The sequence below is a fragment of the Glycine max genome, chromosome 6 (genome assembly GCF_000004515.6).
Source record: "Glycine max cultivar Williams 82 chromosome 6, Glycine_max_v4.0, whole genome shotgun sequence".
NCBI lineage: Eukaryota > Viridiplantae > Streptophyta > Magnoliopsida > Fabales > Fabaceae > Glycine > Glycine max.
In genome coordinates, this window is record NC_038242.2 from 16,160,143 (window position 1) to 16,177,028 (window position 16,886).

Consider the following 16,886-nt stretch of genomic DNA (forward strand, 5'->3'; position numbering starts at 1 on the left):
TGCTATTATTTTCTAGCTAGGCCGTGTCGAATGATACGGTGTGCCTTTAAAAATTCAGATAACGACTCAGCCTGATTTATAATTTATTAACTACATTTTGATGAAAATTATACTACCTTTCTATCTCGAAGTTATCACATCATGTTTGCCCATAACACAAGAAAATTCAAATCAAGATGTAAAGCACAGGGTCCGCAACTTTTTTATTAAGTTGATAAGTTGATAGTTGAGGGGATGTTCCTCCGTCTAACGGCTAACAGTACGTTTGGTTGAGGTAAAAGTCCCAGGGATGAAAGTAAATAGAGTCCAAAGAAGCTGAAAGTAAAAGAAGAAATGGATCATCTCTTTTTTTTTTCTTTACATTTTTCATTATCAAATTTTTGAGAAAATAAATGTCACTCTTCATAAAGTGTGTATTATTTTTATTTTGTTTATTTTGTCAAATTAAAGCTTATGAAAAGGAGGTTAAGGTCAATTGGTGATTAAGAAAAAAGAAAAGGAGAAAAAAATGCTAAATTTAATTTCTTCAACTAATAAAAAATTAACAATTAACATTTGACCATAAAAAATGAAATGGAGAAAAAAGAAAAGGATGAGAATCTATTCTCATAAAAAAATGAGTGTGTTTAGTTGAAAACTAAAGTGACAGTAATTTTTTTAAAAAATGTGTGTCTTCGACGATTATATATATAATCAATTATGATAAGACATAATTGATTATATATGAATATATAACTAATTATTTTATGTGTTTGCAACTGAATTTTACAATTTACGTAACATGCCTCAAGTGCTTATTGAAGGTTGGTTATCCGGTAGGCAACACCTTAGCAGAGTTGGCTTTGGGTCCTGCTTTGTGGGCAGTTGTTGGAGGTTACATATCTGGCGTCGAAAAATTAGTAGCAGTTGTAAGTAAGATCTAATAGGAAGGTCCACCATAATTTACAAATTTTTCATATAAACTAAAATCAACTTTTTTAACGGAATAAGGATAAGGTCAAATTAGTTGTTTACAATATCATATATATCATGTATAAGAAGTTCACACTACACTTTAACTCAAAATTTTAATCAGTATATGTAATTTAGTTTTTCATATTGTACCCGTGTTGCATATTAGTCCCTAACTTAATGAAAAATTTAAAATAGTCTTTATCTTTTTCATAAGTATTGCAAAATAGTCCTTCCGTTAAATTTTAAAGTAACGTTGTTAGTGAGGTTAATTTTAGTGTCACGTCATTTGATAATGATAGAATGAGTGGCTTTTTCAAATTTGATAGTTCTGAACCAATTGAGACATATATACGAAAAAGAACCCACACACACTTGCACAAATAAAAAGAACCAAAAATTCACAGCAACAACCTTATCTATGTAACCGTCAACACCAATGGGCGAGGTCTGCATAATCATTCTCTTTTCCTCTTTTTTTTTTCTTCAATTACCATCAATGTATCATTCCGGGTTCTGATTTTTTTGTGTGTGTTCTGAATAGGAAGAGAAAAAACCAGAGAAAAACAAAGTGGAGGATAATAAAGCAGAGGAAGAAGAAAAGAAAGAAGAAGAGAAAAAATCAAAGGAATCAAAAGATGACAAGAAATCCAAGGAGGAATCTACACCGTCAAAAATCGTGCAAGGCACAACCTTCGCAATGCATGGACATTTTAAGCACGATTTCTGACATCTTTTTAAGTTAGGGACTATTTTGCAACACTTATGCAAAAGATATGGACTATTGTGAATTTTTCATTAAGTTATGGACTAATATGCAACAGGAGTACAAAGTCAGGGACTAAATTGCCTATTTACTCGTTTTGCTATCATCAAATGATGTGACATCTTTTAAGAGGCACGTCCATGTGTCATGCCACGTCATCCTTTAGTGCCACGTTGGATAGTTCACGTGGCACTAAAATTGACCTCACTAACGGCGTTACTTTAAAATTTAACGGAATGACTATTTTGCAACACTTATGCAAAGATAGAAACTATTTTGAATTTAATATTAAGTTAGAGACTAATATGCAAAATGAGTACAATCTCAGGGACTAAATTGACTATTCACTCAAATTTTAATGTTCAGATTTATGGTCTTATCTTTACTTATATGGTGTTTAACCTTTTCATTTATATCAAATGTGAAACTTTACCTCATACTTATATTTCAACAATTTCTTCCTCAAATGTGAGTCTTTTTCACATGATAGTCTCATCCTCAAGTGAAAATCATTTTCATTCACTGGTATTTCATGGTGGCCCTTAAAGCTTAAATGTGGTAGTTTCTTCCACATGGTTGCCCACGAAGAACTACCTAATTGAAGCATGAATTGATTCCTTTTACTTTTAGACCATTTATCATTTTTTTTGTTTAAATATTTTTTTCTTGCAATTTAGTATTTTTTTTATTTTCGTCCTTGTAAAAAAATAATCTTTTAATGCTTACAAAATGTGCTGATTTTGTTTTTTTCCTTAAAATGCTTTAGATAATTGTTTTTTACTTTTTCAAAACACTTTTTTGTATTGTTTAAAGAGCTATTTAAACATTTTAAGAACGAAAAATAAAACAAACACACATTTGGTAAGGACTCAAATTGAAAAAATTGCAAAGAAGAAAATGAAAAAAAAAACACTAAATTGAAAACAAAGTATTTAAATTTTTTTTATATTCTCAAATGTAGATATGCACTAATAGTACAAAAGTGTAAAATAATTTTAAACTGTCATATATTTACAAATTATTGTTATTATGACTTTTAAAGTAAGAGTCATTTGGCTATGCTTTGACAAATTAATGCGTGTGTATTTACATCTTAAAATAGTTTAATCCAATCATATATCACTTTTTGAATTACTTTAAGATAATTATTTTAAAAGCTAATAAATTTATCTTATATTGATGTGTTGTGATTTAATGAATGTGTAAAACTGTTTACACCGTTGATGCATATTCCTTTTCTCTTAAAGTAATTATAATAAAAATTAATAAATTTATGATATATAGTAAGTTATAATTGAAGAGAAAAATGGTTATATATTAATAATATAAAATTTTTTATATAATTATTTAATTATAATTCATCATGTATAATAAACTTCTAAAATAATAATCTTAAAATAATTTAAAATATAATTTATAATTAGATAAAAATATAAAATTATTTTAAATAAAAATACACACGTTAAATTCGTAATTGAATGAAAATGTAAACTCATTTAGTAATAAATATTCGCCATATACCGTCCACGTGCTAAAAACAATCTTTTGTGGCATTGGTTTCCGTGCTTCCATTTTGAAAGACGCAGTTCAGAGTCTAGACGCGTGAACAAAAGATACTATAGTACTGCTATTATATAAAATTAAAAATATTATACACTCAGCCAGGATTTCTCGGCAACAAATAATGTGACAGGAGATATGGTTGGGGTCTCTGTATCACGTAATATGAGGCTATGTCCATTATTGTGGGCTAATCATCATTTTTTTAATCTCTAATAATTTATTTTATTACTTTGAATTTAATGATATGTTAAAATTTTATTTTAAGTGATATATTTACTGATGATGTGATATTGTCACTCTTCTAATATATATTAATTATTAGTTTAATAGCAAAAGTTTAAAATAAATTTTTTAATACGTAAGAGATTTAAAATAATACTTTTTTTATTAAAAAATTAAAATAAAATCAAATATATATGAACTTAAAAGTTTTTATTTTATAGAGCCAACATTTATGGCAGCAGTAGATCCAGAATTAGAATAGAAAATACTTATTAAAGTGGAATATATTTTTTTACAAAAAGTGGAATAATTTTGCCCCCAATTAATTTCCACACTTGTTAATAAAAAGAGATATAAATATAATAAGCTGTATAATATGATAAGAAAAGAAGTGAAAATAATTTTAAAAAATTTAAAAAGTGTTTAAACTTTAAACTTAACGAGTCTTCGTGTATAATGTGATTACTCTTTATTTTTTTTTTGAAGGTGTGATTACTCTTTTTTTGTAACAACTTATTTTATGTGTTATTTGAGTGAACTTTTCAGAGAGTAATTAACAATCTGTCATTTATAACTTGAGACATATATAACTGCTATAAGCGTAAAAATTTCAATCAGTCCACCAATCAGAACATGGACAGAATAACGTTACAAGCCAAAATCTTACCAAACCAAGAATCGAAGAAACTAGAAGAAAAAAAAAAGTCAACAAAAAAATTGGTACCGACCACCGACATAAAAAGCAAGAAAAAATAAAAAAAGATCTGTGATGACTCATTAGCAAGAACAAGACGTAGCCTCAATCTCATTATTTATATATATTATCATGTAGCTGCATTATTATTGATCCAATCAAGAATACAATAACATAGCATAGAGTGAGAAGTGAGAAGAGAAAAATGGCAATCTCCATACCCAGTAGACAACTTTTCATAGATGGAGAGTGGAAAGTCCCTCTTCTCAACAATCGGTTTCCGATCATCAACCCCGCTACTGAAGACATCATAGGTTCCCTCTCTAACTTTCTTTTCATTATTTTTCCACATGACTTCTTTGTTCTATTGTCAAAACTCGTGTCTAAACTCATTTATTATGTTTATGATTATGATATGATTTTTGACACGTGCATAGTACTTGTAAGTAATAAGTAAAAAAAAAAAAAAATACACATGTAATTTTAAGATTTTGACTTGATGTGATTGGTGTTCAGGGCATATTCCAGCCGCTACTAAGGAAGATGTTGACCTTGCGGTGGATGCTGCTAAAAGAGCCTTTTCCCATAACAAAGGCAAAGATTGGTCTTCAGCTCCTGGCTCTGTTCGTGCTCGCTATCTTCGAGCCATCGCTTCAAAGGTTCTAACGTTTTTTTTCACTTGAATATGTTTTTATTGGCAGAGGGAAAAGATAAAATTATATATGAAGTTATTGAGTAAGTTGCATCAACTAGTATATTGTTTAATAGCTTTCCATAGAATAACTTTATCTATTGGATTAAAAGTTCTTTATCATGTATACTATAACAAAATTTTATATTAACAAAAATTTGTTTAATATTCTATTAATTTATATCAAATTCATTGAATATATATATATATATATATATATATATATATATATATACTTTTTAACATATAAAAAATAAAATTATTTAATCATATATTTATAGATGCTTAATTTTGACTAAATTTAATACAAATAATCAAGATTGTTGTTTGAGGGTGAGTCTTGGCATAAGAGTAAAGTTGTGCCTTGGTGATTAGTTCGAATCCCAAAACAACATCTTTACATATTCAAGTGCATGGCTGCATATAATGACCCTCTTCTATACGATCTTCATAAGTTGTTTTTCTTTTTAAAAAAAATCAAGATAGTTGTTCAACCCTTTAAATACATTTTGATGTGCATGTGTGGACACCTTACTGTGCTTTTCTTTATCACAGATAACAGAGAAAAAGGATGAACTAGGAAAGCTTGAAGCAATTGATTGTGGAAAACCACTAGATGAAGCACTGGCAGACCTGGTGAGTGGTGACATTTAACTTTGGGAAAACAACAACTGATGTTACCATGAGCTTTTTTTGCTTATTTTTATCTGTGACTTTATCATGTAGGATGATGTTATTGGTTGTTTTAACTACTATGCCGAGCTTGCAGAAGGATTGGACGCAAAGCAAAATGCTCCTGTATCCCTTCCTATGGAAACCTTCAAGAGTTATGTTCTCAAGGAGCCCATCGGAGTTGTTGCATTAATTACTCCATGGTATTTGCTGTTTCTTCATTTTAACTGCTTATGCATTTCAATGTAATTTACTTCCATGAACAATCTTTATAAACTGAACATAGGTCCATAAGTGAAATATTATGCATTAATTAGCTTTTATCTAGTGCATACTGGTTATAGAGGCCAGGCTGCATTGACTTAGATTCTTATCAGTTTACTTGCATAGGAAATTGATGCACTCACATTATCAACGATGTCAATTGCTGATTGAATGTGTTGAATAGCTAATGAAATTATATGATTTATGTTATGCATTAGGAACTATCCTCTATTGATGGCTACATGGAAAGTTGCTCCTGCTCTAGCTGCTGGTTGTACAGCAATATTGAAGCCATCTGAATTGGCATCTGTGTATGTTCTCATTAACTATTGTGCAACCTTGATTATTTGATATGTTGGTTTCTTATGCTGTCTTATCATTTACAATTTTAGGACCTGTTTGGAGCTGGCTGAAATATGCAGAGAAGTTGGCCTTCCTCCAGGGGTATTAAACATTGTTACTGGATTAGGCAATGAAGCTGGTGCTCCTTTGTCATCTCATCCTGACGTAGACAAGGTTCAACCGATTTTACTTATTAGTAGAATCAAAATTATATGGAGATATATTTCATTCTATATATTGCAAGTATTGTTACTTTGCTATGATTTTTAAAAACTACTTAGCCATTGTGGCTGATGTGTAACTTTTCAACAGATTTCCTTTACTGGAAGCTCTGCAACTGGAAGCAGGATTATGACAGCTGCAGCACAGCTAACGAAGGTATTTTTAAGCAGTATTATCTGCAAATTATGTACAATTTATATTGTCATTCTGCTTTAAAAGATATAATAGAGGATACTAAGTAACAAGCATAAGATGAAATGATAGAAATCCTTTTTATTTTTCCTTTCATATTTTCATTCTCTTTTCTTTGTGAGATCGTGTAATATCCAATTTGGGGTTTCTTGTTGGCAGCCTGTTTCTCTAGAGCTTGGTGGAAAAAGCCCAATCATTGTTTTTGAGGATGTTGACCTTGATAAGAGTAAGTGCCTTTTATTTTGTTATGGACAACCTATGTTTTCTTGCATTGAGGAATCATATTTCCCATGAAACTGATTGAGTGGTTGTCGATGAGTAAAATTTGGGTACCTAGAACCTATTACTGAAACCAAAATCCAAATAGACAGTCATATACCATTTAACATTTATTTTGCTATTTTCCTTGATTTAAACAGCTGCTGAATGGACCATCTTTGGCTGCTTCTTTACAAATGGTCAGATATGCAGTGCAACATCTCGCCTTATTGTGCATGTAAGTTTAACATATTGATTTTGATTCATCCATAACACATTTCCCTCTTCACAAACAAGTATTTGTAGCTTACTTTTCTTACTGTGCTGTCTAAACAGGAAGGTTCTGATATACTCAGATATCATTTTGTCTGTAAACTTTGTAGCAATTGCATTGGCTGAGTTTTGAACATTGATAAAGTGAGAGATGGTTTTACTGTTTCAGGAAAGTATAGCAACAGAATTTGTGAATAGACTTGTGCAATGGGCCAAAAACATCAAAATTTCAGATCCCTTTGAAGAAGGTTGTAGGCTAGGTCCTATTGTTAGTGAAGGACAGGTATGTTTAATGTTTATCACTTTTGTATTTACTATATATTTGCTTAACTTACTCCCTCCTGCTTTTACATTGTAAAAGAATGCTTTTTTCATTTACTCCTTTATAGTATTAGGAAAAACCATAAAAAGTGCAAATGTTAAACACTTTGTCTGGCAATCAGTATTTGTCTTTGGAATACAAAAAATTTAATTTATATTTGAAATATATCCGAATATAGGTCTAGCAGAAAAAATCTAACATATATCAGCAATTAGTTAGTACAGACACACTTGGAAGAGTTTAGTGATTTAGCAGGAAAGCAGTGCAAATATTCAGCATAGAAATGCCTTTAGAAGTCAAAAATATAAGCATATTTTGGATTATTTTGAAGGAAAAATAGATGCTGTTTGCTTGAACATTTTCTGAAATCAAGGATTTCTTTGTGTGACCATTTCTCTCTCTAGAAGTAACTGGTCACATCTCCATAAAAACTTAAGGTATATGCTTCAAGTCCAAACAGGGGAAACTTAAGGTAGTATTCCCTTGAACTTTTCCAATAAAAAAGAAAAAACTGCAGACTACAGAGAGATATGCTTCATCTGAACATGGTTCATTCGTTGAATGCTTCATTATGTTAAAAATTGTCAAAGGAATGGATGCAATTATTACATATGTTACTTTTACTTTATGTTTTAATTCATAATTTAGAAGGAGAAACTGTCGGTTGTAATGATAATGTAATTTCATTGCTATTTTTACTTACTCTTTCTGATTAATGTACTTCTGCCTTTAACGAAGATATGTCATGTTCTGGTTGTTACACCTTGTTTCATTTCTTCCTCTAATACGCTGTAGTTTTGGGTTTAAGATATTGTTTGAAGTAGATATGTAACACTGAAATCTACTGCTAACGTAGACTTCTGTATTTCTGCTTGTGTTTATTCAAATGCCTTCGCCATCATCCAAAATGGAAATGTATGTTAGTGTGATGTCAGTGATTATGGTTGCATGTAGTATATATTAATCGAAGTTATATGAAAAAAAATCAAGTGGTTTGTTATATGAAGAAAATAAGTTTTTCCTGACATTGTTAATGCACTTACTTGTCTTGAACCAACATTTTATCATATCTAATGTTTGGATTATATGGTTCAGTATAAAAAAGTGTTGAATTGTATCTCAACTGCTAAGAGTGAGGGTGCAACAATTTTGATTGGAGGGTCTCGCCCAGAGGTATGATTATACTCTCTAGTATGTGTGCCCGGTTATGTATTGCAAAACTTGTCATGAGAAATGATAGATTTGTCAAATTTGATGGCAGCATTTGAAAAAGGGGTACTTTGTTGAACCAACCATCATAACTGATGTGACTACCTCGATGCAAATTTGGAGAGAAGAAGTTTTTGGACCTGTGCTATGTGTGAAAACATTCAGTACCGAAGAAGAAGCTATTGAACTAGCAAATGACACACAGTGAGTTAATTATTTTTCTGGAGGTTTAAGTATATTTTTTATTCCTTAAATTTGAGTCATCGTTATTTTTTATCCCCTAAATTTTTTTTGTTTTCTAATTTTGAACAATGTTCTTTTTAGTCTTTTTTGACTGATTTTTTAATGCAGAAGGGACTAAAGATTATTTTTCAAAGATTGAGAGACTAAAAAATAAATTTAAATTTTAAAGGACCAAAAATTTAAAATAATAACCTCAATTTGAGGAACCAAAAACATTTTAAAGCCAAAACATATTTAAAACTGTAATACTTAACGCCTGTAACTACTTTTTATTCACTTGTGCATTGATGCTAATCAATGTTGTATATGATCTGTTATTTCACAGCTACGGCTTAGGGTCTGCTGTAATGTCAAAAGATCTAGAAAGATGCGAGCGCATATCAAAGGTGAGACTGATCCTAGATTATCATAAAAACTGCAAAACAAAAGGGTTTTATGTAAATTGAATGGTTAATATTTATACTTGTATTGCTTTTTGTGCAGGCTATTCAGGCTGGAATTGTATGGATAAATTGTGCTCAACCAAGCTTCATTCAAGCTCCATGGGGAGGCGTTAAACGTAGTGGTTTTGGTCGTGAACTAGGAGAATGGTATGAATCTTATTTCCTATATCAGTGAATGAGGAAGTCAATTTTAATGCCTTTAATCCCTCATCTAATAGTTATTTGTGGAAAATAAAAATGTGAATTTAATTGGAACACATTAATGGTGTAAATGTTTTTTACTTTATCATCCAAGCGTGGATTAATATAAAATTCAAGCTTGTGAATTTTTATCAAGAGTTTCACACTGTCATATACACATCACTATTGGTGTAATTTTTAAGGTAATTGTTGTACATGACCAGTTGGTGATTGGATGACGGTAAGACTATTTTACAGAGCGGAAAAAATTTAGTAGGCATGTTTAGGATTATTTTTAATTGACTCACAATGTAAAAAACTTTATGCTGTAAACTCTAAAAATATTGGTTAGGCTATATCTTGATTCTTGATTGTTTTTCATCTGAGAATCTGAATCTGGGTCTGAGTTTTTGTTGTTTATTATTTCAGGGGACTCGAGAACTATTTAAGTGTGAAGCAAGTGACCAAGTACATATCTGATGAACCGTGGGGCTGGTATCAGTCGCCTTCAAAGCTGTGATATGAATTGCTGTTCTAAAATCTGGCATGAATAAGTTGTGGGGGACATTAATTTGTGATGATGATCTTAATTCGAGAAAATAATGTGCATATGTATAACACTGAAATTGTTCCATGGCCTTGTTAATGACGGGCTGAGTTGATTTTATCTTATTTGTGATGATGATCTTCACGTTAGAACTTTTTTTTTACAATGTTTACATGTGATTTCTTAAATGTTTTTGTTGTGTTTTCTAGTTAAAATTGGAGTTTCACACAAGTAACTGATACTCATCTATAATGCAATTTTTTATTGCATAAATTAGTGAAGTGAAACTCTAATTATGATTAAAAAATAATACTAAAATGCGTAGTAAAAGATAACAATAAAACATTGTTTTTTAAATGAAAATGCTCCTAAAAATGAAATAATTTGCAAGGAGCTCCCTGATTTGTTTTCCTAGGCATATGCTAAAAAATAAGTCATTGTTGTCTTCATTAAAAAAAAAAATGAGATTAGAGTACAGGTGGAAGCATGTCATGTTTGACTAACCAGCTCGACTAACCCAATTTAATTCAACCTCATTCAAACAATAATGTTTTTGATTCAGCATACTTTTGATTTTGTAGATTAAAAAAATCATTTATATGATTATTTTCTATTTTTGTTTTTTTAATTTTACAAAATTTTAAAAAAATATTTTAAAAAATACTTAACTTAATTACCCAATCCAATTAAGGTCGAGTTGGGTTGCTTAAAAATCTGAATCAAATCCATTTCAATTATATTTAAATAGATTAACTTGTAAATTGAACTAAACTAAACTCAATCCAAGTCAGTTATATGTCTAATTAGTAAAATGATGAGGTCTCACCAATGAGGGATATGAAGTCTAGTGTTGTGAGCAATTTTGATCCATGTCTTCATGATTTAAGTTGTCACTTTTGGTGGAATCTTTGATGATTTAATCTAAAAAAAATTTATTTTTATTTTTTCACATGATAGGCAACTAATATTGTTGAAATCTATGCCATAAATATGAACCTTAGTATAATGATCAAACGAACACCTCAAGTCAAGAAGCCTCAAATCCACCTTGCAACTGCCACATAAATACTCATTAAAAGGTTAATTTGATTACACAAATAAAAGAGGTAAGATACCCGTAAAAATATTAAAATACATCACTTATAACATCATCTTATACCTTGTCATATATCATATATCTTTAAAATATCAAATCTCTTATGCACGGTCATATATCTTCTTTGTCCTAAATATTATTATTTTGTTAGAATTTTTATTGACTTGAGTATTAAAGTCTATGTAGATGTCATCATCATTATCTATGCTCATTTGTGACTATATTAGCAATCTGACACACACACACACAAAAGAAAACCCACATTTGAGCATGAGTCCAACACATTGAGCCACCTTAGATTAAAAAAATAACTTAGAATTACACCCTTTTTAAGTTCAACTTTTTTAATGTATCATATTGGTTATCACTTGAATTTGACTACATAGATAAGGGTTAACTAAGTTTTTAATTCCTAAACTTTTTAAAATTTTGGATTTGAGTCCCAAAACAAAAGTTTGACCGGTCAAAGTTCCCAAAGTTTTCTTTTGTTACAATTTTTAGTCCTTGCCATTAGAGTGCACTCTTGAACAATGATGTGATATCCTCTAAGACCATCACATGTCATTTTTTATAATTATTTAATTCAGTTCATTTTTTGGCAGCTAAATATTGCCAAAAAATGCTTCTCTGACCTCTACTTCTTTTTGCAACCATTCACCTTCCTATTAAACCAAAATCAATTTACACTCTCTAAAAATAGCTAAGCAAAACCAAATCTAAAAGTTATACAAACTTCAAATCTCTCTTCATTTATGCTCTAACACAATCACTCATCTTCACCCATTCAAACAAGCACTTCTTCTATCCCTTTAAACCCCCTTCTTCTCCGTTTCCTCTCCATGGTATCACAAAAACCACTTGCACCCTCCAACAACAGCAACCTCATCGCAACAACAACAATGTCATTGAAATCCTTGACAGGTGCTTAACACCAACCCTTAAGGTCTAATGCAGAGTTGACCCCATTGCGGAGTCCCTCCACCTCGGCAACCTCCTTAGCCTTATCATCGTCTAACTCTTCTCCTTATTTAGTTGTTGCAGCCACCACTTTGATCGTCGGTGCCATGACACGCATGGGAGAAGAGCTTATTGGTATCTCAAACACCATTAAATGATTTTTGGTCGCACTCAAAAATCTGAACTTAGTTGATCTTGATTCTAATTCTTTCGACTATGTTTGACAAAACATTTTCAGCTAGTTTCTAGTTTTTTTACTAACTAAAATACTTATTTGAATGTTCAGTAAACAAGTTGTTTTTAATAGTTTCTAGCATTTTTTGAAACACTACTTAGAAAATGCTAAGTTGTAGCTTTTTGTATATGTTTTCTTTTTAACATTAATATATTTATTGAATTTTCCAATTACCTTTTTTCAAATAAATCATGATATTATTATTTTTCTGTCATTTTACACTTTTTAGATATTTCAACAATTAGTGTTATCAAATACATAATATTTTAATAAACTAGCTTTTAAGCTTCTAACTTCTATCTTCCAACTACCAACTAATTTTGTCAAACATAACCTTTGTTGTGATTTTAAACAATTGTGATTGTTGTTTAGTTTGCTGGATTTTTTTAAAAGGGTTATGATTTTTTGCACTTGTTTCAAAATGAGGGTGATAGTGTTCAAATTTGGGGGGGAGGGGGAGGGATCAATTTCATATCTAGGTTTGGTTGTGTCTTTTACTCTTTATTAGAAGATTTGTTTTGGATATGATTAGAGAGGGTAGAGAAATAATTTCTGTTGATTTTTAACTTTCAAAAAACCTTTAATATCTTAAAAAATCAAGCAAGCAAAGGTATCTACCGTATTGATACCTATCGATTTACCACAAAGTAGCGACAAAGGGTATAACTTATACAAATCTTTCCATTTTCCAATTTGATACGATTTATTTCTAGTGGTTAAAAATCACTAAAAAATTATTGAAGTTAAATATTTAAAAAATGACATGTCACATCATTGTTTAATAATTTAGACTAACAGTAAAAACTAGAATAATTGTTTAATGGTTTATTCTAATGACAAAAACTAGAAGTTATAATGTAAGAAAACTTTAGGAACTTTGAGTGATCAAATTTTTATTTAGAGACTAAAACTTAAAATTTTTAAAAAAATTAAGAAATTAAAAACATAATTGACCCTAACAACTTAAAGATAAAGTAATGTTTCCTTGAGTTTGTAAAGAGCTTGCGAAAGTGTTGAACTTGCATCCAATAATGTGAGTCAATGGTTAATGAATTTACGCCTTTCACACGCGTAGGTAATTTTGTGACACTATAGCAATGAAATATTCCTTAAAGAAAGTAGTTTACAATAATGCCATTCCTAGTAAGGGTGCATCTAAGTATGATGCAAATATCACTTTATTTATAGCTTAATTAATAATCATACAATATTAGACCTTTGGGTCCACAGATATGAATGCTACGTAGTTTGATGTTGTTTATGTAATCCATGCTCGTTTCGTTGCTTATTCTAGAAGAAAGAAAATTCCAGTTATTCTTCAATGACTACTTTTTCCGCTATCTTGATGCAAAAGTAATTGATTGCGAGGTTGGGCATTAATATCACATCAATGGGGGGTATCAATTTGTCTTTCTCGAGATTTAGAATCCGCACTTCCCTTTTCGCCATCTCACGAAAGCAACTTCATTAACAAACTGGTTTTCTTTATCTCTATGGGCTACCTATAGCCTCTTCTTTCTCACCATTTTCCCCCCTTTAAGCATGGCATGGTATCCTTGCTACATAGTTAACATATTATTATTTGAAATAAATGTTGAATTATTATTATTATTATTATTATTATCTTTTAGTTTTTAGTTTTTTAATTAAAAATAAGAAAAATGGTTGACAGATGTAAGATAACTATCATGTCTGAAGAGTTATTGTTTATAATAGTTTGATACATAATAGTTTTCAAAACTATTTTGGTCTAGAATAGTTCTCAAAATTAGTTAAAAGATAAAACGGTCTAAAAAATTGTATACACGAAAGATGGAATATTCTTTTTATTAATAATGTAAATTATTATTATTATTATTATTATTATTATTATTATTATTATTATTATTATTATTCCTGTTTACGTGTAACACTGTAATATCTATGCCATAAAATTTTCCGGCATAAATTAACGCACTACTTTAGATTTTCATGGATAATTTAATTGCTATTCCCTCCAAACAAGATGATTTAACTAAAGAATGAATATGGCCATATGGGGCATATTTTACCTAGCTAGTTGCTTAATCAAAAGTACTGCAACTAAACTTAAGATATCAAACTTTGTCTATCTTACGAAACGAGATACATTTGGATGCACATGAAATGAAAGATATATAAAATAAATAAGGCGAATGTTTGAAAAAAATGAAGAAAATTATAATGTACATCATTTTTTAATTTACTTTCTTTTAGTTACAATAACTATACTCATAAATTTCACGTTGCACTTCAGAGTAGTTTAAAAGAAGATTTGTTATAATTTCACTCTTTTGCCTTTTATTTTCTTCTCTCTCTTTCTCTGAAATTATGAAGGGCGATTGCATGAACATGTTGTTAATTAGCCGTTACTAGCAGGCAAGTTGTTAATTCATTATTCAATTTCCAATTTATCCTTTTGTACGATACATCGAGACAGATTATTGCTCCTTCCTTTTCTTGTCCTCATCATTTGTGCGACTTCATAGCGAAATTTCAGCCAATGCAATTATGCTACGTTAGGTTGAACTCAACTTCTATGAGCTTATTGTTTAATTAATATAATGAAAGGGAGAGAAATCGGCCTTAAAAGTTAAAACCACGGATATGCACATTCAATTGAAGGAGTTTGATTCTTTAAATCAAAGGAAATGTGTTTCAGAAGATAAAGTATAATAAATATCTAGTAATTTGAAGAAAAAAAATTAAAATTTGAATTCATAATAATTTTAAATTTTTTTATATATGTGTATTTAATTTTATCACAAATTTTGAATTATTGAATTTTCCAATCAACAAATGTGAATGTTTTTTATTCTTTATCATTTTATAGAGTTAAATATAATATTAAGATTACTATATTGGTAACTTATCACAAGTAGGGGATTGTAAAATGCATATGTTTTTTCTTTTCACAAAGTAAACAAGACAAGATCCAAAATTAGATAATCTGTCTATATTGACAGCTTTCTGAATGTTTCACGTTGAAGGATTCCTTCCTGTATGAACAGAACCCTCTTTGGCTATTTGTTCATTAACCTCTTCATTGAAAAGCATTTCTTTTCTTCCCCAAGTCCCAAGTCCATGTAAATATATATATATATATATATATATATATATATATTAGATAAAAGCGAAATTTACTTTTAAAATATTACTATTACTTGATTAAAAGTTTTTTTTTTGCGTATATAATTATTTTCAAATACTTTTAACTTTTTGCATTATAAATATAATCTATTTCTAAACTTTGCAATTTATTGAACACTTTATTTTCTTTTCATTAAGTGCACATAAAAAATGAATTAGGTGACATACGACCATCAAAACATTAATAATGATTTCATCATTATGAACAAGATTTTGCAGCTCCTCTATGCAGCAAGGATCGTGAAATAAATGCTAAACAATGTTAGTGATGAAGATATGATAGAATATGAAAGTAGCCTAAGAATATGATAAACTTAAGTTTTATCTAACTTTTAGTTCGCACTAATCCTAAATAACAAATCAGACACCGATAACATATAATACTACTATAAATTATATTAAAATAACAAAATTATTGTTTAATTAAAATTACATAATTTTTTAAAATAAATTTTAATTTATTTTTTAAAATTATAAAAAAAATTAACTAAATTATACAAAATTATGTTTTATTTGTGTAGATATTTTTCTTAAAATAATAAACAAATTATATAAGTTTTTATAAATTTTAATTACTGTGATTTTCTTTAAAAAGTATTTGAATAACAATTATTTAATTTTTAATATTTTAATTAATAATATGGTTTAAATTTACATGTCAAAATTATTTGATATATATACATAAAATAATATACTGATTATATATATATATATATATATATATATATATATATAATTGTAATATAATTATTATTATAAATTCAATATATTGCATAATATATAGAGAGAGGACAAAGAAAAAGAGAAAGAAAGAAATAGAACTTTTCTATCATTGATTCAAACTTATCTCCCCCTTGGAGATTTAAGAAATACATTTCAATGATAAAATAAAAAAGATGATAGTGTTATCATGTCCTATTGAAGCAATAAAATGATTATTTTATTCTATTATATTATATATTAACTATCAAATAAATTCATAGGAATTAAGAAACTACAAAATCATATAAGAAAACTTGCTACCACTATAATCATGATTTTCCTTGTTCATATTTATTTTTCTCTTAAATAAACAATCAAAATTTAATATTTTCATTTTATCTTCTTTCTTTCTATTTCCATAAAAACAAAATAAGGTGTAAATGTTTTTCTACAACCTAACATAGGCTTCTCTACCTTATTTATTACTCCAACGCTATCTATCTTTTAATATTTTAGTTTCCAATTATATTAATTGGGATTCTTAAGTATCACTAATTTTAAACTTTAAAGGTTTAATTTACACCAATTGAGTTTCATAGATATTATAATTATAATTATATGATTTTAGTCTAATAATTACTTAAGATATATTGACCTAATATTGATTAATAACA

General features: G+C 29.0%; 1 protein-coding gene across 1 annotated transcript; it reads left to right on the plus strand.

Moving 5' to 3' along the window:
* Window positions 1-4,401: 4,401 nt before the first annotated feature.
* ALDH10A2 (betaine aldehyde dehydrogenase) lies at window positions 4,402-10,027 on the plus strand. The gene is made up of 15 exons (NM_001248061.1): window positions 4,402-4,510; window positions 4,713-4,855; window positions 5,443-5,523; window positions 5,614-5,762; window positions 6,042-6,134; window positions 6,216-6,339; window positions 6,478-6,543; window positions 6,739-6,805; window positions 6,999-7,075; window positions 7,280-7,393; window positions 8,528-8,605; window positions 8,694-8,845; window positions 9,210-9,270; window positions 9,368-9,474; window positions 9,937-10,027. Exons 1-15 carry the CDS (start codon window positions 4,402-4,404, stop codon window positions 10,025-10,027), a joined length of 1,512 nt encoding a protein of 503 aa, NP_001234990.1.
* The last annotated feature ends 6,859 nt before the right edge of the window (window positions 10,028-16,886 follow it).